The following is a 27,107-nucleotide window of genomic DNA, read 5'->3' as shown; positions in this document are numbered from 1 at the left end:
ATAGTGTTAAAAAATAAGCAGTAAATGGACCTTCAACTTACATTAACAGAGATTAATTCACGTGGCAAAACCTATATCACTATATTATAGTGTTAAAAAATAATATTTTAAAATTTTATTTAAAAATTTAAATTATTAAATTGTGATAGTTCTTTAAGATGGTATCAGAGCTTTGATAACCAAACGATTATAAGTTTAAATATCATCATTTTTATTTATTTGATAAAAAAATCAAGCACAAGATAATGTGGGTCCATGCAAGTTTCAAGTCCAAAAAATTTTCACTTGAAGGGACGTGTTAGAGAATAATATAAATCATATCTTGAAATCTCACCCAAAAACTTAAGTTATTGAATTGCAATAATTAGAGAAACACACTATTATTTAAAATAATATGCTGATTAAATTTGTATTATCATGAAAACTCACTTGCTTTGTCTTTGTTTTTGGAGTAAAATGATATTTTTATATGATCTATTTATCGTTAGAAAAATGATCATGGATAATTCATTCATTTTACTTTTTATTGCTTAGTAAAATGATATTATTGCCCTTACAAGAAAACCAATCAGCTAGTATCCAAGGAGATTTTCAGTTTTTTTCTTTTTTTATAGCACATTGAAACAACAGAACTAACCTTAAAAATAAATTTTTTTAAACTAAAGATTACAAGGTATTTTGTAATTATATATTGGTTTTTTATATTTTTGTTATTAGCAGGTAGGAAGCCGGGAAATTTGGTATTTTAATACATACAGAGAAGACGGAAAGAAATGGTAATTTTCAAGGCAGATACATCAAGCACAACCAGGAAATCAATGTGCTGACAGACCTGGACAGCAAGAAAGGTTCTATCCACGAGGAAACAAATGGAAACACACAATGGCTAGTGTGGATATATTTTACTACATAAAGAATTACAAGGAAAAATCAAGAATAATCAACCTCACATGGATAAAACACATAGTGATAGTTTGATGCATGGTGTACTGTTACAACTTGCATTGGTTTTACAATATTACCTCCGGTTTTCACCCTTTGCCCAAACCCCCCCTCTAAACCCAACATCTTCAATGGGGAAAGACACCAAATTTGGACACCAACTTGCATTTACAATTTTCAGAGATGGCATCACTTGTTGCACCATTTTCCACTCCATTTCTAAATCTGAGAGAGATTCCAACATCAATCCCTCAATTTTCCATGCACTATTATTCTCTCCAAAAAAGGCTTCATGCATCGTAGCAAGATTTCCAGAGGATATCCAGAGATATCTTAACATATGAAGTGAAATGGGATTGAGCCAGGCAGGACTTAGCTTCCCCGGATAAAATTGGAGACAGAGCTCATGGAGCTCCGGTGGAGGGTAGAGTTTATCAAGTTTATCTACAAGACCACTACCATGGCTATCAAAGCAACTTATTGTTAGGAATTGAAGTTGTTGAAGGTTTACCAAAGCACTGACCTCACTATCTCCAATCTCATCATCCCAAACTAGGTGTAGACCAAGTTTCCTAAGTCGACTCAAACTTCTCAACTCTGCAATCCGACATCCGTCTAACTGGCGTGCTCTGGCAGGTCTAAATCCCAAAAGAACTTCAAGATTTGAAAGCCTTTCTATGCCTTTAGGTAAGTATTCAAGTGAGCCACAGTGACTAACATCTAAGACCCTGAGTTTCTTGAATTTTGTGAGATAAGGAGGCAATACTTTCAGATTTTGACTATAACTCACGTTCAATATCTCAAGGTTTTTAAGGTTCTCAAGTGAAGGTGGGAGTTGAATCAAAGGATGGGTGTTGCTTAAGCTAAGGTATGTCAAGTGCTGAAGGCAACCAATATGAGACAATAGACTTGTGAGAGACATTTCGAAAATTGATTTGCAAAGATCTAAGACTCGCAAGTATTTGCACTCACTGAACTTGTTTGCAATGCTTGATGATATCTTGTTCACTTCATTGGTCTTGGTCGTGGACAACAATGCTCGTAACTTGTGATTGGCAGCAAGTTGCTTTGGATCCATTTTGGTGTCAATTCCAAAATGGCGGCAGCCTCTACCAGTAACTTTAAAGAATGCATCATTTTCAGCCATTTTGATAACCAATTCACGAACCATATCATGAATCTTGCAGGTGAGGATAGTTCCATTGTAAGTCTTTTCAACAACTTCTACCAAACATCGATTTGTTAACCCCGAGAAACAATCTTCCCCAGCTTCAGTTGATGGTCTTCCACTTCTTAGCGGTACAAATCCCTCTCCAATCCACCAATGGACCAATTGCTCTTTTGTCACAACACAATCCTCTGGATATAGAGAGAAACTCAAGAAGCAAGACTTCAGGTATGGGGGGAGCTCATCATAACTCAATTGAAGTGAGGGCATTACCGTGTCATCCTTTTCTCCTAATTCATCTCGAAAGTTGTCTGCAATTCGTTTCCACTCATGATAATGTGATTTATAGAGCAACATTCCTCCAATTGCTTTGATTGCTAAGGGAAGACCATTACATTTTTGCACAATCTCCTTACCAATCTTTTCTAACTCAGGTTTTGTGCATTCACCTCCACTTGCTGCAAACGCTATCTTTCTAAATAGCAACCAGCTATTATTGCCGTTGAGGATATCGGGCTGATGCATCCTGGCTTCACTCACTTCCATCTTTGTTAAGACTTCCACGAGTCTTGTAGTGATGATAACACTACTTCCATTACCCTTGGGCAGCCCTTCAGAGATTCTGCTCCACCAATTGCCATCTAAACTCCATACATCATCCATCACAATCAAGTACCTCTTACCTAAAAGGTACTGGTTTATTTTCCTCAACAATTCACCTCGATCATCTCCTACACTTGCATCTCCCAAGGTTCTCAGCATACTTCTCATGATTTGTTCTTCATTAAATGATTGAGAAACAGATATCCACATTCTTCTCTCAAACCTGTCCTCTATTTCTCTATCATTGAAGACCATTTGAGCAATTGTGGTCTTACCTAATCCACCCATACCAACAATGCCAATTTTTAGTATGCCCACATCTGCATTATAAAGCCAATCTTTAATCTTTTTCGTGTCATCCTCCAGCCCAACCACTTGGGTGTGGTCATAGACAGGAGAGCTCCATCTAAGCATTTGGTCATTGCATGCATCTATTCTCCCCATATCATTAGTAATTGAAGGACCAAGATAAGACATGATGCTTTGCTTAATGTCTCTGATTTTTTCATTGATTTTCCTGAGCCGCTTTCCAGTTTGATTTTGAAAATGAAGATTTGGAGGATAGATACGTGCTAAGCATCCATTTGAAAATTGATTATCCTCCCTTGATTGAAGTTGGCAGTCTGCTAGTATATCTTCAGATTCATAAATAAGCTCGCGCAATTTGGCCATGATCCCATGCAGAGTTTGATTCTTCCTCTTCTGTTTATCTGCATCTTTGAGGAAGCATTGCATTAATTGCAGCTCATCCTGCAATTTCTCAAACTGGTCCCGGAATTCATTTACTACACGTCCTTCTTCTACAAGAGTGTTCAGTAGCCTTTCCAAAAACACAGTGACCACAGCATCCACCATGTCTTCTCCTTTTAAACAGACGAGAGAAAATCTTTAATCAAAATCAATTTTAGGCCAAACGAAGAAAAAACCTTTAATCTCTATCAATTCCAGGGATAAAACAGGACTTCTACTTGAACTATATAGTAATTGATGCATTCACTAAGAACATAGGAAATGATAACTGTTTCGTAAACAATCAAGTACTGCCTTCAATTTTAGAGCTTCTGCATAAACCATAATGATTCTTAACAGAAAAGAGCGCTCACAAGTATAGAGATAGGAGGAGTTGACTTCTCAAGAACTAATTTTTGTATAACAATATGAGCTCAAATGCAATTTAGTTATGTTGAATTGAGCCATTCATATCAAGTGCAGATAATTTTTAGGACAGTTAATTTACGAAACAATCAGCCATAAGCTGGTACTAATCAGCATCACATTATAATAACAACCCTACATCAACACATAGAAACAGAAGTAACAATGCTAAAATTTTGGCTACAAACTCACCTTTTCCATCCTAGGAACTCACATATTCAAATTAGAAACAAGAAAGAAAAGTGCACTGCAACCATCTACAGCAAGCAAGAAAGCGGACACAGGCCAAACTGGGAACAAGTTAACTTCTCAATGAAAGAAAAATAACAATAAAGGACAAATCTTTTGAATCAGGAAATCTGACACTAACAGTCGACATTTTTCACTGTTAAAAATCTTTCCTACAAAAATAATTACAGATGATGTTGCTGAAACAGATTACTTGCCCAGCTGAAAAAAAAATAGAATCAAATTGACAGGGAAAGAGTCCATTATTTGAACAAGTTGAAAGAGACAAGATTTAAAATTCCAAGAGATAGGACTTACAACAGGAAGCAGTAACAACTGTCTTGTAGGAATCTGAAAATCCAGAGCTAAACGAGTAGAGAAGGCAAAGAGGCATAAAAACAACAGCCCTAAAGCGTCCTCTTATAAAGTGATTCTTAAGACAAGGGTACTGAAGTAATATATGAAGTCAGCGCCAATGTGAAAGCCTTCTGGGTCAACTTAACAAGTATAAGCAAAGTTTTGTTCCTTGCAATTGCCTGGAACTCTCTTGCTACTCCATCAACAATTTCCATGACCACCAAATTCTAGCCACGCGGTTAAGCAAGAACACTTGAGTTTCCATTTCCTTCCAGGTCAGTTTCAAGCTTTCAAGCATTGTTGCTATTGGAGAAATCCCTCTACTTCTACAGGCAGACAGCATTGCATCTTGTGACAAGTAAAATCAGAAAGAATTGGGCATCAGAAAGATAAGTAAGGCCTCCTCATTATATACAAATCATGTTAGGCTTTGTCATTGATTCCACTTGGAGTGAAATTATGGAGAACGAAGACCCAAACCATGGATTCAATTTCAACTGCTATGGATTCAATCCACTTGGATTAATAATTTATGATGATATATATATTTTAAACATGTATAGTCTATCGTGGAAGGGGAGCTTCAGATAGATATTGCTTGTGATACGGTAACATAACATTAATTATTATCTTTATCTCTGTTTCTTTTGTGTGAGTAAACACCAATCTTTAACTTCATGTAAAATAACACCTAAGCCCATATTTTTACAGCATTATGCTTACAAATTCTCCTTTCATTATTTCTCATAATCTTCTTAAAGCTCTAAACTTTATTTGCATTAAATCACTATTTCATAAAATTAACTTTCCGCGTTAGCAGTTTTTTTTTACCGTTAATATATTTTTAAATTCATTTTATAAATATCATCTTTTCATTCTTTAGTTAACCAATTTCATGATATTAAAAAACACATTTATAAGATCAATACATCTTTCATTGGCATTTAAGATTAACTTGGACAACATAGGGTGCTTTGGCTAGTTTATTATTATAATGCATTGGACTCTAATTTGCATTCGATAATGTGTTTGGTGTAGTTTATAAAAGAATAACCAACGAGAAAGATGTATATTTCATATTGAAAAGAAATATTCTCTTGTAAGTATTTATAAGTATAAGTTTCTATTGTGTAGTAAATTAAATGAAAGTTATGGTGATGAGCTATCCTAGTGGACTTTCTAATGTTATTATATGGATATTTATAATATTAAAAGATGACACTTAGGTACTTGAAACTTAATTTGTTAGTGAAATTAATTTGTTTTTTGAATTAATTTCTTTGATGTTCGTAATTAATTTTGATATTTGTGACTGTTGGTATAAAATTAAATAACAGCTATTTAATTTAACTTAAAATATAATTGTTTTATTCGGTTATAATATTAACAGACATAATATTTCAAGTCTAATAAATATTTTACTACACAAAGAATATATATATATTCCTCCCTTTGTTCCTCTCTTTTTATTTTTTTAGAAGTTTAGAGGACTTAGTTGCATCATAAAAATATTGTTTTTACGTGGAACAAATAAATACTTTAAAGACATTGTTTTAACATCTCTAAGCTAACCCTTTATTTATTTCCATTTTAAAAAGTTTATTTACATAATGTGCCAACAATTCTACCATGGTCCTTCGAGACCAAGATGATCCAATTGATGAAGTCTCTGTACAAGTCCTTAATTCTTGGCAATTTCATGGAAAGGCATGGAATATTTACTTCATTTATACTGCATTGTAATTTGATACTTCGTTATTTTTTTATATTTTTTTATTTTTCATTGGCATCTTGTTCTACTTTATTTTCTTAGGAAAGATCTAAAAATTACCAAATATGTTTCAGTTATGTCCTTTCATCTAGGGGATGGAAATGGTATTCAAATCCGATGGATAACTATTTAATCCGAACAAATGAGTAGGTCTTTAAGGTGGAAAAGCTGTTTTGGTTAGTATTTGGATAATATTCAAAAAAAAAAACTATTCACAATTATCATTAGGTTAAAAAATGATATAGCCAGCTCAAGATTTCAATTTTAAAATCAAAGTGAATTTTGATAAGTTTCACTACGTAAATTCTTATTTAATTTAATTTAAAACTCAATATCCAGATACCAATTTATCAGGTGACTCGCCGGTGTAGTAACATAGCATCAAGGAGCGCTGTCTTTAATTGGGCTCGTTGCTTTGTTTAGCCGCACATACAAAAGCCCGATGCTTTGCACACGGGCTGGGCTTAAAGTTTTGCTTGCTGCACAGTTTACTGTTTAAGGAGCATATTTTGTTATAACAAAAAGGCACTAACCATAACCATAACAGGGCCCGTAGCCCTCCACGTGTTAGAGGGTGTTTAAATATATAGTTGTGGTTGTTTTTTAAAATATTTTTTATTTAAAAAATATATAAAATATATTTTTTTATTTTTTAAAAATTATTTTTGAGATTAGTACATTAAAATAATTTAAAAATATTAAAAACATATTAATTTAAAAAAAAATCAAATTTTTTTGAAAACGATTTTGAAAAGCACAAGTCTTGTCTGCTGGTTGTGCGTTTTGTCCCTTGTCCGAGACAACACGTATAGTGTGTTTGGTATTGCGGTAGTGGTTGTGGTTGTGGTTTAAAAAAAGTTGTTTTATAAAAAATACTTTTAGTTGAGGTTGGTTTGAAAAAATAGGTGTTTGGTTAAAACTGTGGTTGAAATTGAGGTTGAAGAAAAAGTAGTTTTAATGTGTTTGGTTAAGAATGCTTTTGAAATTGAGGTTATAAAATAATTTTAAAAAATATATATTAATATTGATGATTTTTAATTTAAATATTATGGATTTAACTATTGCTATTACATCATGAAATAAATCACACTTTATATATAAAAAAATAACTTTAACAAAAAACTATCTACAATTTCATTACGTACAAAATTCATCCGACAAAAACTATAAAATTAGGTAAAATATTATCAAAAATAAAATTAAGATTACAGTACAAGTAAATTTAATTCACCTTAAACTAATTTTAAAAAAAAAGTTGTTGTTCACGTTCACGTGAACAATGCAAGTGAAATTAATTAAGTGTACTGATTAAAAAAAAAATATATGTTCACTGAATAGTGAAGGCATGCCTCCACTATTTAAAAAAAAATGCCTCCACTGTTTAAAAAAAAACTGTGTAGTGAAAAGTGGAGCCATGCTCCACTGTTCACTACAGTAGCATCATTTCACCGTGCAGAAAGCAGGCAGGAACTACTTTTCATTTTCTCGTGTTTCAAATGTTGTAGCATGTGAGATCCAGTGAATAGTAACTCGCGTTTATGTGTTACCAAACAGCTTGTAGCTTCACATCACAGAAAACATGGACGCCACACGCTGCCAAATGGTATCTTAGAGAGAGGAAGAGATCGGTTGCTTTCAGTTGAATTACCTGATTTACTGTTTATATAAATAGTGAAGCATTGTAATATATATTTTTACTCGGCTTATAATAATTCCATGTTGTGATTCATTTAGCATAGACACGCGCGGCATTGCGCGTTCGAGAGCGTATGACCACATTTAATTTTTAATTTTTTATAGATGACTTGTCGTATTTAACTTTTTTTTTTCAAACAAATTAAATCAGGGCTAGGCACGCGAGCTCTTGGCGTTTGGTGTCAAGAGCTACTCCCTTCTCCCTTTTTTTAAGTTTTCTCCATGTTTTTTTACCATCCAATTTTTTTTACTATATTCATTTAATCTTTATTTTTTACATAATGTTTAAATATTATTATCAATTTTTAATATAAAAATAATAATAGTAAATTGTTCATGACAATTTGATTTAAATCAATGTTTTATTATTTACAAAATTTAAATGTATTTTGAACATAAGTTCATAAATGTGATTTTTTATATTTCAATTACACAAAATATAGAGATACTATTTTGATATTTTTAAAAAAACTTATTTTAACAATTATAAAATATATTTTTTCAACATAAACAATGACTTCAGTTAAAAACAATACATTATTTAAGATAAATAAAAGATATATTAATAAAAAAATTTATCTTTATAAAAAAATAATTCAAAATAATTATGTTTTCAAAATGAATGAGAATACCAAATAATTTTTTTTTAAAAAGACAACTAATTTGTTTTTTCAACTTAATTTCTTAAAACCACAGCAACAAAAGCTTCTACATTAACAAACAATCACTAAGTTAAAAACAGCCCTTTTAGTAATTGCAATCAAACTTTGAAACAGGATTACCATTTGTACTAATAATTTTTTAGGCTACAAAGCAATAAAAGTTTCTGTTACAGTTTCGGAGTGGGAATTTCCTGCTGCCTGAAACATTCATCAACCTAGCCGATAGCATCTTCTCTTGCAATAACAGATTAGGAACATCTTCTCTTGTTGGTCTTCTTTCCGCTATTAATTCTAACTGATACTCTACGCTTGTTCTCAACTTTCTGCCTTTTTGCTTCTTGAATCCCAACCTTTTTAGCACCTTCTTCGAAAAGTTCATCGCCTTCCAGTTTCTTCCTCTTCAGTAGTTTCACAACCCCTTCAAGTGCAATATTTGAATCTTCACTCTTCATTAGCTCCTCTGCCACTTGTGCAGGGGTGACCTCTGTAGTTTTAATCAGGTCCTCGATTTCTCCAAAGAGTGTATGATAACCATTAATGCCCAGGTAATTGGAGGCCAGCACTCTAAACCCATGAGTTGTGCAGTAGGACATGTGAATGTGCATGTCCATGCGTCCCGGACGCAACAGAGCAGGGTCTAGCCTATCTCTATGGTTGGTGGTAAATATGATGATTCTTTCATCCCCGCAACTAGACCATAATCCATCTATGAAGTTAAGTAAGCCGGACAGTGTCAACTGTATAAAACACAGATAATTAGATTAGGATTGAACCACTAACGTTATCAACAGAGAGATGGTTTACTACACCAATATTAATTGATGATTATCCAAGTTAATTTGATCGATTGCTCATGTCAATGTAGTATAGGGATCTAAAATGTAGCATCGATAGTGCTAGTCTCTGAATCTTTCTGTTTTAGTTTAGAACAAGGTCTGCTTCAGAGTAATGAAATGGGTGTATGCTGGACTTGGAAAGCTTTCTCACTTTGTCATTACTTGGTAATCTTTGAAAGCTTTAGTTGCTACTTTTAAATCTCTCTCGCTTGGAAAGAAATGGAGTTCATGGATAATACTGTCGAACAAAATAATATTGTCTTTTAAATAAAATAATTCATGGTGCTAAGAGAAACGCATGCATATACAAGACTGATCAAGACTTGTGCCAGCATCCTAGTGACATATAAGAGAGGAGAGAATCTCAAGCCAATTGCAGACTCGATTGCGTACTTGGCTTAACAATTATAATATGCCAATCCATCTTTTCCTACATGTTTTGTCATGATGGCCATCTAAAATGCTTTTCAGTGGGTGCATGTTTTGGACGTATAATGCAATAATAATGCAGAGATCGACTTGACCAGAAAAGGTAAAATATATGTAGGGCGAGTTCTTGGCAAACACAAAGGCCTTTCTATGTCAGCCATAAGTCATCAAAATGACTTTACCCATCCACTGATAATAAAGGGAGAGTTTCCCACATGAGAAAAAAGTGGATCTACCAGGATTTTGATAGCGATGGTTCTAGTAAAGAGTTGAGGGCCTGAGGGTGACCATGCGGATACATTTCATTTAGCACATAATATAATTTGTCCCTGTCATCATTTGGACACGCCAAGTTTTTCCACCGTAAGCAAAATACTAATCGAATCTTCGGAAGTAAGATGTCTAACATCTTTTTTGTAGTGTGGGAGTTGATGGTGGAAGGATGATCAACTGATCTTTGGGGAGGTGGTAGGAATGCCTGTAATGTTTGGGCAGTAGTGGGCTTGGGGAAAAATGAGCAAAACAATTAACTTACTGGTCGGTAAAAAGAAGAAGAAACAAACAATGAATAATATGCCTAGCTACCTAACAATCGTCGAAAATCAAGTAAAAAAACAAATAAAATCTAACAGCAGCATTTGTTACCTGCACATCGTGCTGTTTTCGACCATCTCCATCTTTAGAAACCTGTCTTCGATCAGGCAAATCCAGACTACAATCAATATCTTCAATCACAAGTATCGATCTATTCCCAGTTGCCAGGAACAATCTTCTCAAGTCAGAATCCCGCATTATATTTGCAAGCTGCAAATCATACACATCAAACTTTAAGTGATTAGCCATGGCAGCAACCAAGCTTGATTTGCCAGTCCCTGGTGGCCCATATAGCAAGTACCCACGTTTCCAAGCCCTCCCTACTCTCTTATAAAAATCCTTCCTCTTGACAAATCTATTCAAATCCTCTATAACAATATTTTTCAGGTCTGGCTCCATAGCCAAAGTCTCAAACGTTGCTGGATGTTCAAGATTTATGGACTCCCATTTGATTCCTCCATAACCTTGTGAATTGTTAAGAGTGTGCATCTTCAAGACTCTTACTTCTTCTTTTATGGATTTCGCCTTTTCAAGAATATAAGGGATGTAAGACCCCAGTATTGTCTCCTTATGATCCCTGTGGAAGCTTAGCTCGAACCATCGTTTCTCAACATTCCTTGGTTGAAAGGGATTGTGGGAGTCATTCTTTTCAGCTTCTGCAAATACTAATCTCCACTGAAGCTCAACCCCTTCATAATTATCAACGATTTTCTCACCCTTTTCAAGCTTGATCGTCAAATTCTTCTCTGTTGGGGTTTTGCTAATTTTGAGCCTTTTTGTATTGGGACTAACCTTAGTGCACAAGTAAGTCTCGGATGCATCATATACTTGGTTTCGAGCAATTCCTGTGGATTCGTCAATGACTAAGGTAAGAATAGGAGATTGAGGCTTAAAGAAGTAACGAAGAGTTGATAAAAGGTAGCTTCTGACATGGTGGGGTATGAGATGGCTTAGTTGATTGGCGATGGATTGAGCCATCATTATTGAACCAGCCATGGAGGCATAGGCAGCCAAGAATGATGATGAAGAAGGAAATTCTTTGCCAGAAAACATGATCGCAAACTTGGATTTGGGAACGAAGATAGACCACTTGAAGCTAAAGGAGAGATATATCCTCGGAAAAGACACCCATGCTCAAGATGGGATAAAAGCGGTGCGAGTGGAAATTACCATCTACAATTAAAAAACTTGAAAAGCATCATGTAGCTTCACTATTTATTATTATTATTTTTCCAATTCAACCCCTTCTCTTTTTATTTTCTTTTTTTATTATTATTTTATTTTTATCATAAGAATTTTTTAAATCAATCACTCAAATTCAAGATGGCTTTGAAACTTCATTATTCATATATAGGAAAGCTCCTTTTTTTTTAATTCATTTTTTTTTATCCTCATATATTTTTTTTTAAAAAATCATCCGGTTTACTTTTAAATAGACCAAGTCGACTGGATTATGTCAGGATAAATCTTATATGATTTAATTTTAAATTCGAGTTAGATAATGAGTTGTGTCGAAAGATTTATTTTTTGTGTCAATTTCATTGTTTTTTTTTATCAATTTTGTCCCTAGACTTTTTATCAATAAAAAAATAGATAAAAAAATGACCCGAATCAACCCAAGGTAATCGATCAAACCAGCGATTTGGGTCATGAAATTGGGATAACCCAATAGAAAACAAATTAAAACAAATCATGAAGTCAAATTCTCAATCAACTCAATGTTGAAAGATAAAATTAAAAAAAAATCGATTAAGAAAATGACACAAACAACGACTTAAGTGAACTCGGGTTAACCTATCAAACTCGTGACCCAAGTTATGAGATAAAGATAACCTCATAGAAAGTATATCAAAATAAATCATAAAACCTAACTCCTAATAAATCCAGTGTTGAAGAATAAAACTGAGAAAAAAAAAGTCAATTAGAAAAATGAGAAAAAAAACTCGAGTCAACTGAGTTAACTTGTCAAACCCGCAGTTCGTGTCATGAGATTGAGATAATCTTATAAAAAAATAAAAAGATTATGAAGTTCAATCCCTAAAAAACTAAATATTGAAGAATGTAATTAAAATTAAAAAATCTATTAAAAAATAACAAAAATAATTATAGTCGCCTCGAGTTAACTGACCAAACTCGTCAAACTCACGGTCCAAGTAATGAAAATAGAATAACCTCATAAAAATCAAATTAAAAAAATTAAGTTTAATTTCTAATAAATCTAATATTAAAAGATAAAATTGAAATTGAAAAAAAAAACTATTACAATAAAAAATATTTCAAAATAAGAATTACAATAAAATCCTATCCTTTTTTTAGTTTTTTTTTTGTTAGGTATTAGTTAATGTCCAAGGAAAAGAAAAAAAAACCCTAGATTTGCTTTGAATAGCCTACTGATGAACAAATAAAGTGGGGCAGGTCATATAGGTTTAGTGACCACTCTTGTCATCACCTAGGGTCCATCACATAAAATACGAACCCTATCATGATGCATGATCGTTCTACTCATCTAGTCAGACTGCTCCCTCGCTCCCAAAATTATTCGTCGCTATAAGAACCCATATGAATTATATTTTGTTTTTTTCATTAATTTTCCGAAAAAACCACTTATTTTCAGAGTGAGGTAGGGACTAGGTAGTCTTTGTTCCTAAACTTCATAAACAAGTAAATTAAAGCTTCCAAATTTCTAGCTAATAATATGTCTACGGAGCCTCGCCCACGTACTACAGTACAGCATAAAATGGAGGTAGGTCTCTGCTAACTTTTGTTTTCTACGCTTATTGAATACAACGGTAGAAATTAGTCTATGCCAAGAATAATTTTGGTAAGAAGTTTACCTCAATCTTGCATGATTATTGCTGCACCTTTTCCCCAAAAGAGGGTTGCGTTTCAAGCTTTGTGTTTGGACTTTTTACCGGGGGTAGGTCAGAAAGGAAGTTCAAAGATTCCATGCTGCGCTCCATTCTGAGCTAGTACGTGTTCAGTACTCAATTTAGATGCTGAATGGAAAGTTCAAAATAATAATAATAATAATAAAATTTATTTTGTCTGTCTATTTTAAAAGGAGCACTGAATAAAATGTTATTTTACCATTTTTATTACGAAAACCATATTCTTACCTATCTTATAAAAATATTAAAGCAATATTTATTTTTTTTCATTAGTTTTTTTTTCTTTAATTTTTTAAAATATATATTTTTTAGTTTATTTTTTATGGATCATCCTGATCTTATTACTTGTATCACGAGTTTTGTGAATTCATCTAAATTAATTCAAGTTATTTTTTTAATTTTATTATTTAATATTAAGTTAATTAAGATTGTTTTAAGTTATTTTTAAACTTATTAAAAAATTGTTAAAATAATTGTACATCAAATATATTAAAATATAATTTACTCTTCTAAAATGCTTTAAGCGCACACACACTATAAACGTTACGAGATAACATGCCCGCGCGTTGCCGCGTGCTTATAAAACAAATGCACTTAATAGTGTTATAATTGTGAATCAGCTCTAGATAACAAATAGAAATTAAAGGTATGATGGAGCAAATATTTCATGACGGGAAAAAAATTGTGTTGGTGATAAAAAACTTAGAGACTGAACAAAATGATTAGTAGCAATCTACAGTGTTTTGTGAGGAAAGATATGGTGCTTTCGCCATATGATTTAGCTTTTCAGTTAATAAAAAACAAAAAAAAATTACAAAGCTAAATTCTCTACCAACTTAATATTAAAAAAAAACCAACAAAGATAATTTTGGAAGGAAAAAAACCCATGAGAAAAAACGTTGCAGCAATTGACAATGTTTTGTGAGGAAAACTATAGCACTTTTTCTAATAAAATAAAATAAAAAACCATTTAGAGAAATATTGTAGCAATCCACAGTGTTTTGTGAGAAAAACTACAACGCTTTCTTCATATGATTTAGCTTTATTGTAATTATAATTCTTAACCAACTCAATATTCAAAAAATAAATCAACAAAGATAATTTTGGAAAAAATCATAAAAAAATCACATGGAAAAACACTGCAATAATTCACAGTGTTTTAAAGAAAAAAAATACAAAGCTAAATTCTTAATTAGCTCAATATTAAAAAACAAAATCGACAGAGACAATTTTAGGGAAAAAAATAACAAAACAAACACCAAAAAAAGGGAAAAAATCATGTTGGAAACACTGTAGCAATTCACAATGTTTTGTGATGAAAGCTACAGTGCTTCCCCGCATGATTTAGCCTTATTTGTAATGACTTGTAATTTTGATTCACAAACAACTTAGTATTAAAAAAATAAAATTAAAAAAGATAATTTGAAAAAAATTATAACAAAAAAAACTATTCAGAAAGACACTATAGCAATCCACAATGTTTTATGAGCAAAGCTACAATGCTTTCCCCACATGACTAAGCTTTATTACAAAGTTAAATTTTAACCAACTCAATATTAAAAAAAAAAATTGACGAAGATAATTTTAGAAAAAAATATTACAAAAAAAGAAAACACAAAAGAAACTGAAAAAAAAACCATGTGAGGAAAAACTGTATCAATCCATAGTGTTTTGTGAGGAAAAACTTGTATTTACTTGTAATTACAAATTTTAACCAGCTTAATAAAATTAAAAAGATATTTTTAAGGAAAAACATAACAAAAACAGAAAAAAACCATGTGGGAAAAAACACTGTAGCAATCAACAGTAATTTTCGAGGAAAGTTACAGTGATTTCCTCACATATTGTAACTGTAATTTTTAACCAGCTCAATATTAAAAAAATAAAATAACAAAAGATAATTTCTGAGAAAACCATTAAAAAAAATCATGCGGAGAAACACTATAGCAATCAACAATATTTTAAAGAAAAAAAAATTACAAAAAAAAATTCTCAATTAGCTCCATATTAAAAAATATCGACAAATATAATTTTGAAAAATAAAGAAATAAAATAGAAAAATTATGTGGAAAAACATCGCAGCAATTCACAGTATTTTAAAGAAAAAAATTACAAAGCAAAAATTTTAACCAGTTCAATATTTAAAAAGTAAAATCAACAAAAATAGTTTTGGAAAAAACAAATGAAAAAAAAAATAGGAAAGTTGAAAAAAAAAAAGAAAGAGGAAAGCACTGTGGATTACTGTTGTAATCCACAGTGCTTTTGGGTGTGGGGAAACAGTGATTTCCCCCACACCCTTTAGTTATATGTATAATATAATGTATAATGTTACCAATTCAACAGAATGTCCTATTGGAGATACTCTTGCACAGCTCAGGAGATACTCTTACAGGGCTCAGAAGGAAAGTTCAATTATTTTGTTGAGATCCCTTCACATTTCTTTCAAGATTGGCATTGTCGGTCTGCAGTGGCAGTGAAGATCAATCATATACATGTCGAGACAAATATGCTAAGTAGACAGTGCTAATATCAATACATAGTTTTTAGCTCAAGACAACTATATGATTCATTGTAAAATATATCCTATCAACAACTAAACTTTATTTTGAATGCCAACAAATTAAAAGAAACTACAACAAATAGGGCTTTTACTGTAGCACAAAATACTATTTTTATTTTGATCCTTAAACTTTTATTTTTCACAATTAAGTCCTTTTAAGCTGAAATTAGCATCCAATTGCATGTTTTTTTTAGATGAAGTGTTAAATTACATGACAAATGACTGAAGTGAAAATCACGAATAATATTGGTGGCGACCTTGCAAGTTGTTTGGAAAATACATTTTAGTCCCCTATCTTGTTTTGCTATTAAAAGACCGGTCTCTTTAATTTTAGAAAATTAAATTTTGGTGCAAAACCTCATTGGCGATGATTGCGGCCACCAAATAAATTAAAATTGGTGTCAAGAAGTTTTATTAGGTTAGGGGAGTTTTACGGTAGTTATTTTAAGTCTCAACGTAGCCTAAAAAAACTAGATCTAAGTTAAGGATGTAATATTTTTTTCGGTTTGATTTTGTGGTTTGGACCTTTTTTAGGTTTGTTAGGTTGATAGGTTGGTTTCTTGATATTTTATGGTTAAAATAGGTTGAAAATGAGTTTTTTTTAGTAAAAATCTCATAGGCTTGGTTTTCCAACCACTATTATTGTGGCTGAATTTTGAGCTGGCAAATAACATGTTATTTGCCACAACGGGTGACGTGTTATTTGCTTATTATTTTTTTTAAATTGGGGTTGACGACGTGTCATTTGCCTTTTTAAATAAGAAAAAAAATAGCAGGCCCTAGCACGCGAGCGTGGGATTTTTTTTTCTTGATACTTTTTTTTCCAATTAATACTTTTTTTATGTCTTTTTTAAAATATTTTTTAAGTTTGTTTTTTAATTAATACTCCTCCTATGTCATTTTTCTTATTATTTAGCCTTTTTTAAACAAGGATTATTTTTTAGTTATATTGAATGTCTTTAATTTTTGATAAGGTTAATATAATTCTTCTGTATTTTTTTTATATAGATTAAATTTATTTTTAAAAATTAAATTTTTTTATTTTTTTTATATTTTTTATTGTGAAACCTCACATGGTATTGTTTTCCTTTTATTTTACTCAATAATTATGTGTATGTCAATTTTGGTTCCAAATTTATTTTAATAAATAAATACATTAAACATAGCTGGATAAATGAATCATATTGCGCTTTTAAATATCTTAATATATATTTATTTTTTAATTTTTTAATTTTTGTTTTTATTTATCATCAATTTGATATTCATGATTTAGAATGCATAATCGACATGTAATCTAAACATATTTCATGTCTAGGTCATAGATTTCACATGATAACCCAGCTTTGTCCAGGGTAATATTTATTTTTCATTTATTTGTTGTTGTTATTGCTTTATTTATTTTATCTTATTATAAAAAATTTAACCAGACAATCAAATTTCTCTTATTTAGTTAGAAACATAATCGTATTCTATTTGTTTTTTAAAGTTAAAAACAATATTTTCAATGTTTATGGATACAACAGTTTAAGCAATTATAAAATCATGACTAGTGAAGAGCTCCTTTTTAAGATCTTGCTGTTACACGCCCAAAATATTTAAGTAAAATGAGTTCACGTAAGCTAAGGAATTACTTAAGGGCATTTATCAGTTATGCATATTTTCAATTCTGCTGTTACGTAATTTATTATTTAAGGCAATGAGTCAATTATTTTCTATTAAATGCTAATTAAGAGAGTCAGTTATTTACTATTTATTGCAAGTATGTAAAATGCCTATAAAAAGCCTAATATTAGAAATAAAGGATATCCTTTGAATTTTAACTCTGTCGTGTGCATCCGTGGAGGTTTTTCTGGCTCCTCAAATTGCCAGAATTCATTTATAATTCTTGGGGCCTAACAAGTTGGTATCAGAGCCGGCGTTCCTGCAACATGGCTGAGGGAACAAGACTATCCCAGTTATCTGAAGTAGTAAACAATTTACAAGGGGCAACCACTGCCCTGAAAGAAGAGCAATCCAAGCATGGAATGTTAATAGAAGGAGTGCTACAAGAACTCAATAATTTGGCATCAAGCTATGACAGCTTGGTACAAATTACAACTAAAACCAATTCAGGGGAAGGGACTTCTAACAGTGTCAAAGTAAATGCTAATCCTTTGTTTGATGGACATGAGGGAATTCAAGCTCGATCTCTTCGATTGGATTTTCCTCGATTTGATGGGGGAGATCCCAGGGAATGGATCTTGAAGGCGTAACAGTTCTTTAATTATTTTGAGACCCCAGAGAACCACAAACTGGAAATTGCTTCTTTTCACATGGAAGGGAAGGCACTAACTTGGTATTATTGGTTGCAAGAATCCAGCTCAGTGACTAGATGGGGTGACTTCGTGGAGGCTCTCCGCACCAGATTCGGATCTTCAGCATATGAGGATCCAGTAGGAGCATTCACAAAATTGAGGCAGACAGGGAGTGTAGAGGATTACCAAACAAATTTTGAGATCCTGTCCAATAAAATAAATGGGGTAAGTGAAGAGTTTCGTATAAGCACCTTTCTAAGTGGGTTAAAAGATGAATTGCGAATTATTGTTACCATGTTCAAACCAAATACTCTTGCTGTTGCTTTTGGTTTGGCTCGGTTACAAGAAGAGGAAGTGACCAAAAAACATTTCCCTCATCGAAACACTCCAAGCCAAAACAACCCATATACACCCTCATTCAAAGCCATACCCTCATTCAAAGCCACTCCTCTCAGACTACTTGGACAAAATCCTATACCCAAATTACTAGCCCCAAACCCAGCACTTAAACTTCCACCCCCCCAACAACCAAGATATAACCCACCATTCCAGAGAAGAAACCCATATCCAGTAAGGCGTATAAGTCCTGACCAAATGCAAGAAAGAAGGGGAAAAGGTCTGTGCTATTTTTGTGATGAAAAATACCATCAAGGACACAAATACAGCAGACCCAAATTATACTTAATCGAGGGAATGGAATTTAAAGAGGAGGGAGAAGAAGGATGGGAAGAAGAAGGAGAAGAGACATTTAATCAACTTGATACAGATGAGATACCTGCAGTCCAACAAGCTGATTTATTGGGCATATCCTTGCATGCCATTGCAGGGGCACCTTCTCCCAAAACTATGAGGTTAGTGGGGAAAATTGGGACCTGTTCAGTTATTGTTCTGATTGATACCGGTAGTACACATAGTTTTATTGATGTGAATGTGGCAAAGAAGGCAAAACTACAAGTGGAGGAAGGCCAACTAGAAGTCCAAGTTGCTAATGGGGACACCCTTCCTTGCCAAGGTTGTTGTAAGGCGGTCCTTTTGAAGATGCAAAGCTGTAAAGTTTTGGCCAATCTATTCTTATTAACCCTAGGTGGGTGTGATGTTGTGTTAGGAGTAGATTGGTTAAGAAGTTTGGGAACTATTCAGTGGAACTTTGCTGATTTAAGTATGAGTTTCTTTGTAGATGGAGAGAAATTATTTCTGCAAGGCTTGAGGTTACCCAAGGAAGCCATTAAGGAAGAACATAGTCTGAGCAAGGTTATCTTTGTAGAAGGGAGAGGAATATGGCTGCAGTTTATGGAGATCAATGAAAGCCCAAGAGGAGCACCAGTAGATCCTGCCTTACAAATTGTTTTGAATGAATTCAGAATAGTGTTTGATGAACCCACTGGACTCCCACCTCCTAGGAGTCACGACCATCAGATCCAACTCCAAGAAGCAGCTAAGCCAACATGTGTTAGGCCTTATCGATACCCTTACTATCAGAAAGAAGAAATTGAGAAGCTGGTCAGGGAAATGTTAAAGGCTGGGATCATAAAACCAAGTCAAAGTCAATACTCTTCACCAGTCCTCTTAGTGAGGAAGGCAGATGGAAGTTGGCGAATGTGTGTTGATTATCGAGCTCTCAACAAAGATACCATCAAAGATAAGTTTCCCATTCCTAATATAGATGAATTATTAGATGAGCTTAATGGTGCTGAGATGTTTTCTAAACTTGACTTGCGGTCGGGCTACCATCAAATCAGAATGAAGACTGAAGATGTGCCCAAAACTGCATTCTGAACCCACGAGGGGCATTATGAGTTTTTAGTAATGCCCTTTGGGCTCACCAATGCTCCACCAACCTTTCAAGGTTTGATGAATGAGATATTCAGGCCATATCTCCAGAGATTTGTATTAGTTTTTTTTGATGATATACTTGTTTACAGTAAATCTGTTGAAGAACATGTGGGGCATCTAAGAGCTGTCTTAGAAGTCTTGAGACGACATCAACTATATGCTAAGGCCTCAAAATGTATCTTTAGTTGTCAGGAAGTGGAGTACTTGGGCTATGTTATCTCCAAAGAAGGAGTCAAGGCAGATCCATTAAAAATTTCAGCTATGATGGAGTGGCCTGAACCTAAGAATCTTAAGGCTCTAAGAGGATTTTTGGGGTTAACAGGTTATTATAGGAAGTTTGTAAAAGGCTATGGAAGTATTGCAGCCCCTCTAACTGCCTTACTCAAGAAAAATTCATTTAGGTGGGGTGAGCAGGCCAGCCAAGCTTTTGCAGCCTTAAAGGCAGCCATGGTGACTCCTCTTGTTCTTGCCTTACCAGATTTTTCCAAAATGTTCGTGGTAGAATGTGATGCCTCTGGAATTGGATTGGGAGCAGTCTTAATGCAGGAAGGGAGGCCTCTGGCTTATTTATGCCAAGCATTAAAAGGTAAAAATTTGTTCTTATCCACTTATGAAAAAGAATTTTTGGCTCTTGTGTTGGCAATTCAAAAATGGAGACATTATCTACTGGGACACACGTTTAAAGTAAGAACTGACCAGCAAGCTCTAAAGCACCTTTTGGAACAGAAGATTGGAACTCCTTTTCAACAAAAGTGGATAACAAAGCTATTAGGCTTTGATTTTAGTGTGGAATATCGTAGTGGGAAAGGAAATAAAGCAGCAGATGCTCTATCCAGGTTACCAGACCAGGGGAATACTACAGAATCAAAAGGAGTTATGACTAACTGTGGAGAAGCCAAGGCCATTAGTATGGTTACTGTTAATTGGTGGGAAGGACTTCGTCAAGTATACAACCAAGATCCCTAGTTGCAACAGTTGCTCAACCAATACCATCAAGGTGATCTTGATTCCCTCAAGTATCAGGTTAGAAGGGGGTTTTTATTCTACAAAGGGAGGCTTCATTTGGGAACCTTAAAGATGCAGCAGGAGCAAGTCATGCAGCAATTCCATAGTAGCCCTATGGGAGGGCATACTGGTTCACAGAAGACTCACTCCAGACTTAAAGGGAATTCTTTTGGCATGGCTTGAGAAAGGACATCAGAAGATTCATTAGAGAATGTGAAGTATGCCAAAGAAACAAAACAGAGAACCTCAAACCAGCTGGGGCTTTGCAACCTCTGTCGATACCAAGTAAAGTATGGGTGGATATTAGTATGGACTTCATAGAGGGGTTATCGTTGTCTAAGGGATACAGTGTAATCATGGTGATCGTAGACAGGTTTAGCAAGTACAGTCATTTCATACCCATAGCACATCCATATACAGCAGCAACAATAGCAAAGGCATTTATGGAAAACATATTCAAATTACATGGTATACCGCAAAGTATAGTCAGTGATCGGGATGCAATATTCACAAGTAATTTTTGGAAAGAAATCTTCCATTTAAGTGGAACCAAGTTACTAATGAGTTTAGCATATCATCCTCAAACCGACGGGCAGACAAAGATAATGAACAAGTGGCTAGAAGGGTACCTCAGGTGTTTTACCAGCGATAGACCCAAAGATTGGGCCAGTTGGCTATCCCTAGCCGAGTGGACATACAATACTTCAAAGCACTCCTCCACGAGGTTTACTCCTTTTGAGATTGTTTACGGACAAGAACCACCACGACTCCTTCCATATAAGCCTGGGACCACGGCGGTGCAAGCAGTTGAGGACGAAATGAAAAGTCAAGATTTTATCCTTACCCTAGCACGGGAAAACCTGCAAGAAGCTCAAACAAGAATGTAATTATATGCAGATAAAAAGAGAACAGAGAGGGAATATAGCGTGGGGGACTGGGTCTATTTGAGGTTAAGACCCTACAGACAGATGACGGTGGCAGTGAGAAGGAACTTGAAGCTTTCTCCAAGGTATTTCGGGCCTTTCCAAGTTATTCAAAAAATTAGAAAGGTTGCATACAAGCTCGATCTACCCAAAGATTCCAAAATTTATCCAGTATTCCATATCTCCTGCCTCAAGAAGAAGATTGGAACTCAATTAAATCCTAACCCTAAGCTGCCGACAGTAATGGAAGAAGGTACGCTGACCCCTGAACCAGAAAAAATATTGGATAGAAGGCTCAAGAAAAAAGAAAATCGAGCAGGAGTTGATTTTCTAGTTCAATGGAAGGGAGCTAACGAGGAAGATGCCACCTGGATAGATGGAGAAAAGCTGAGTCAGACCTATCCCGAACTCGTGGGCGAGTTCTTCTGAAGGGAAAGGTTATGTTACACGCCCAAAATATTTAAGTAAAATGAGTCCACGTAAGCTAAGGAATTACTTAAGGGCATTTATCAGTTATGCATATTTTCAATTCAGCTGTTACGTAATTTATTATTTAAGGTAATGGGTCAGTTATTTTCTATTAAATGCTAATTAAGAGAGTCAGTTATTTACTATTTATTGCAAGTATGTAAAATGCCTATAAAAGGCTTAATATTAGAAATAAAGCATATCCTTTGAATTTTAACTCTGCCGTGTACATCAATGGAGGTTTTTCTAGCTCCTCAAATTGCCAGAATTCATTTATAATTCTTGGGGCTAACACTTGCCTCAGCTAAAGTCTTTCATTATCATGGGACCATAAAGAAAAGGGACCGTGGTTCGCGCTACCTTTCGGCTGAGAAAGGAATCATCCTCGTCACCCTCGGCAAAGGGTCATTCATGGTCAAGCACGTACATACTATATTATTCGTTGTGAAATTGGGATTTGATTATAAATATGGACAATAAAAGGTTTCTTTTTGGTTTATCCTCTCTGGAGACAAAGTCCTCGTTCTACTCCTTGTAATATCAACCAAAAGTCTTTTTCTTTGTTTACTTGGGAGAGAGGATGAGCATCCGCATTCCTGCTCGGTAAATTTCAGAGGAGGTGCCAAGCATGATGAAATTTATTAATTTCAATATATATATATATATATATATATATATATATATATATATATATATATATATATATATATATATATAAACTAAAAAGTGGCATGCGCCAGTAAATAGGCGTCGCCCACACCTTTCAAGGAGGGACTGTGATGTTAAAACAACTTTGAATGCCATCTTTCGAAATAACATTTGACGTGTCTCACCGCTCCTATCAGGGAGTGTATGGAATTTTACACTATTATTTATTAAGTTTGTCTTTTGAAATCATTATTCGTCCTCATCATCAATGTTATAAGTTTTGAAAGTTGATTTGGGTTTGCTTCAGTCCGTTTTTTTTAAATTTCATCTATTATCATTAAGTTCACTGGAACTTGATATTTTTTGTTTTTTTACCTTTTCTTTCTATAATGTCTCGGGTCATGGATTCATCAAGTTCACCAGGTTTGACTCGGGTCTTTTTTTTATTATTTGTTTTTTAATTTTTCCCTTCAATATTAGGTTGGTTTGAAAATTGAGCTTTGCAATTTTTTTTAGTTTACTTTCCATGAAGTTATTCCAGTCCCACAACTAGGTTATAGATTTGGTTTGATTTTTTCTTAAGCCGGATGATAAAAAATTATCATGTCCGGTTTTTTCAGAGGAAATATTTTTAAGAATTCACATACAGGTCAATTTCTTTTTGTTACTTCTAATTAAGGCAACATGTAGTTAGGATCAAAGCATTGTATTCCTTGTATAAGATAACTTAGTGATCTCAAGTTTAAGGATTACTTACACAACTATCATGTGAGCCTTTCTATAGACACAAATAATTTTTCTATATAAATTTTTCATGCCGGTCAGTTCGGTATACATACCTTCTTAGAAGCACCTACATATTAATTATAAGTATTACTCAAACATCAACTTATGACAATAAATGTTGTTTTTCATAAAAAAAAATATAATATGTACTGTTTTCAACAACTTTAATTAATACACAATCTTAAAAGAGTATCAATCATGAACAATGTTTTGATGCAATAAAAATATCATAATTATAACTACTTTATAATTTTCTTTGCATAATATTTTTTCTTTAGGACCTTTATCTATTCTAGACTCATTAATCAAACATAAATGAATATTAAAGATAAAAAAAACTTTTATTAATAATAAATATATTTTTCATGAATAAAACTAATATAAAATGTAACAAATTGATTGACTATAAGGTATATACGCTAACAATCAATCCATTTTTGTCTTTTTGAAAAAAAAAAATTACAACACAACTAGGTGCTTTTTATTTGGAATGTAGCCTAATCCTGTCTCTCTTTTACTTAGAGAGTGTTTGATAGTATAGTAGCAGTTGTTTTTTAAAGTACTTTTTACTTGGAAATGCATCAAAATAATATATTTTTTTAAAAAATTATTTTTATATCATCACATCAAAACGATCAAAAAATATAAAAAAAAATTAAGAAAAAAAATTTAAAATATTAAAAAACACGGTTTCATCCGCGATTCTAAATAATCACTTAACAAAAAAAGAAATTCTAGATAAACTAGCCCCCTAACCAAAATCTTCAGATCAGTGTAACATTTTTTTTTCCTTTAAAAAAAAAAGATTACTTCTAAGAAAAACTGAATGTTATCTCTACTTTCATCATTCTTTGTGGTCACGAAAATATCAAGGGCGACAACATTAATTAACAATATCTATAAAACTATTTTAGTGTGGTTGATCTACATGAAAATTTTGCATCTAATATATTGAAATGTAACTTTATAATTCTTAACCACAAGGAATTACCGAAATTTATATTTTAAGCTGAAACATGTTGTCAAATATAACAAGAAGGCATGCCCGTGTGCTGCTGCGGGCTTATAAAACAAATGTACTTTTTAGTGTTATAATTATGAACCTGCGCTAGATAAGTAATAAAAACTAAAGGTACGATGAAACCAATATTTCATGATAGAAAAAAAAGTTGTGTTGGTGATAAAAAAAACTTAGAGACTGAACACAATGATTTGTAGCAATTCATAGTGTTTTGTGAGGAAAGATATAGTGCTTTCGCCACATGATTTAGCTTTTCTGTTAATAAAAAAAAATTATAAAAACTAAATTCTCTACCAACTTAATATTAAAAAAAAACCAACAAAAATAATTTTGGAAGGAAAAAAACCCATGAGGAAAAACATTGTAGTAATTGACAATGTTTTATGAGGAAAACTATAGTGCTTTCTCTAATAAAATCGACAAAGACAATTAAAAAAAAATCATAAAAAAAACCATTTAGACAAAAACTATAGCAATTCACAATGTTTTGTGAGAAAAGCTACAACGCTTCCCCCATATGATTTAGCTTTATTATAATTATAATTCTTAATCAACTCAATATTTTTTTTAAAAAATCAACAAAGATAATTTTGGAAAAAATCATATGGGAAAACACTACAACAATTCACAGTGTTTTAAAGAAAAACAATTACAAAGCTAAATTCTCAATAAGCTCAATATTAAAAAAATAAAATCGACAGAGATAATTTTAGAAAAAAATACAAAAACAAAACAGGAAAAAAAAACCATGTTGGAAACACTGTAGCAATTTACAGTGTTTTGTAATGAAAGCTACAATGCTTCTCCACATGATTTAGCCTTATTTGTAATGACTTGAGATTTTAATTTTCAACTAACTTAATATTAAATAAATAAAATTGACAAAGATAATTTTGAAAAAATCATATGAAAAAAAAACCATATTGAGAGACACTCTAGCAATCCAGAGTGTTTTGTGAGGAAAGCTACAATGCTTCCCCCACATGATTAAGCTTTATTACAAAGTTAAATTCTAACCAGCTTAATATTAAAAAAATAAAATCGACAAAGAAAATTTTGGAAAAAAATATTACAAAAAAAGAAAACACAAAAGAAACTGAAAAAAAACCATGTGGGAAAAAACACTATAACATTTCACAGTAATTTGCGAGGAAAGTTACAGTGTTTTTCTCACATATTGTAACTGTAATTTTTAACCAGATCAATATTAAAAAATAAAATCAAAAAAGATAATTTCAGAGAAAATCATCAAAAATAAAAAAACCATGCGGAGAAACACTGTAGCAATCAACAATGTTTTTTTAAAAAATTACAAAACTAAATTCTCAATCAGCTCAATATTAAAAAAATAAAATTAACAAAAATAATTTTGAGAAATAAAAAAATAAAATAGAAAAACCATGTGGGAAAACACTGTAGTAATCCACAGTATTTTAAAGGAAAAAAATTACATAGAAAGTTTTTTAACCAGCTCAATATTAAAAAAGTAAAATCGACAAAGATAATTTTAAAAAAATAAACAAAAAAAAGGAAAAGTTGGAAAAAAAGTAATTTTGGAAAGAAAAAATAAAAAATAAACAAAAAAAAAGGAAAGTTGGGAAAAGAAAGAAAGAAATAATAATAATAATAAAAAAATATACCGTAAATTACTGTTATAATCCATAATATATTATATATGGATAAACAGTGAATCACCCATTACCTTTAGCTTATTAATTAGTACATAGAAATGAAAATAAACGTTTCTTGGAAATTTGAGATTTGATTTTTTTTAATAAGCAAAAAAGAAAAAGAAAAAGATGTATGTGAGATGCATATATGGATCTCGCACCCGAATAGTGCATGCCGTTTTGAAATCCATTGGTGTCGTCCGCATATTGAAGTGGATCGATGAGACTCTCTAAAATAGTTTTTTGTTATTATACAAGTAGTGCAGACCTTAACTTTCTGCCTGGGAAACCCCCCACCAAAGGTCGAAGTGAAGCCCATTGTTTATTGTAAATATGTTTTTTTAATGTAAATATTTTCAATTTTATGTATTTTTTTATGAGAAACAGGGCTATACCCACTCTTTATTTAATATAAAAAAATGTTAAAAAATTAATTAAACTAATTAAAATATTTAAAAAATATTTGGTTAAGTTTGAGTTTAGTTTTATAAACCTGAAATCAAAAAATTTTAATAAACCAAATCAGTTTAGTTGAATAATATAAAATAATCAAATTAAAAAAAATTGAATT

The 27,107-nt window shown here is 32.6% G+C and overlaps 4 protein-coding genes across 5 annotated transcripts; 2 read left to right on the top strand and 2 right to left on the bottom strand.

The window, feature by feature from the left end:
- Positions 1-870: 870 nt before the first annotated feature.
- LOC133693380 (disease resistance RPP13-like protein 4) lies at positions 871-4,951 on the bottom strand. Of its 2 annotated transcripts, none has more exons than XM_062114585.1 (2): positions 4,415-4,951; positions 871-3,576 (listed from the first exon to the last, which is right to left on the bottom strand). In XM_062114585.1, exon 2 carries the CDS (start codon positions 3,566-3,568, stop codon positions 1,019-1,021), a length of 2,550 nt encoding a protein of 849 aa, XP_061970569.1. In that variant the 5' UTR covers positions 3,569-3,576; positions 4,415-4,951; the 3' UTR covers positions 871-1,018. The 2 variants fall into 2 exon arrangements, with proteins under 2 accessions (XP_061970569.1, XP_061970570.1); XM_062114586.1 differs by lacking the exon at positions 4,415-4,951 and adding an exon at positions 4,061-4,402.
- Positions 4,952-8,647: 3,696 nt separating this feature from the next.
- On the bottom strand, positions 8,648-11,623 carry LOC133693753 (AAA-ATPase At5g17760-like). The gene is made up of 2 exons (XM_062115040.1): positions 10,492-11,623; positions 8,648-9,318 (listed from the first exon to the last, which is right to left on the bottom strand). Exons 1-2 carry the CDS (start codon positions 11,491-11,493, stop codon positions 8,830-8,832), a joined length of 1,491 nt encoding a protein of 496 aa, XP_061971024.1. The 5' UTR covers positions 11,494-11,623; the 3' UTR covers positions 8,648-8,829.
- Positions 11,624-17,816: 6,193 nt separating this feature from the next.
- Positions 17,817-19,958, top strand: LOC133694820 (uncharacterized). The gene is made up of 2 exons (XM_062116524.1): positions 17,817-18,136; positions 18,248-19,958. Exons 1-2 carry the CDS (start codon positions 17,817-17,819, stop codon positions 19,956-19,958), a joined length of 2,031 nt encoding a protein of 676 aa, XP_061972508.1.
- Positions 19,959-19,988: 30 nt separating this feature from the next.
- Positions 19,989-22,372, top strand: LOC133694819 (uncharacterized). The gene is made up of 4 exons (XM_062116523.1): positions 19,989-20,960; positions 21,039-21,150; positions 21,261-21,903; positions 21,985-22,372. Exons 1-4 carry the CDS (start codon positions 19,989-19,991, stop codon positions 22,370-22,372), a joined length of 2,115 nt encoding a protein of 704 aa, XP_061972507.1.
- Positions 22,373-27,107: the final 4,735 nt, after the last annotated feature.

Source organism: Populus nigra, chromosome 5 (assembly GCF_951802175.1).
Source record: "Populus nigra chromosome 5, ddPopNigr1.1, whole genome shotgun sequence".
NCBI classification, from domain to species: Eukaryota; Viridiplantae; Streptophyta; class Magnoliopsida; order Malpighiales; family Salicaceae; genus Populus; species Populus nigra.
This window is presented reverse-complemented; position numbering and strand designations above follow the sequence as displayed.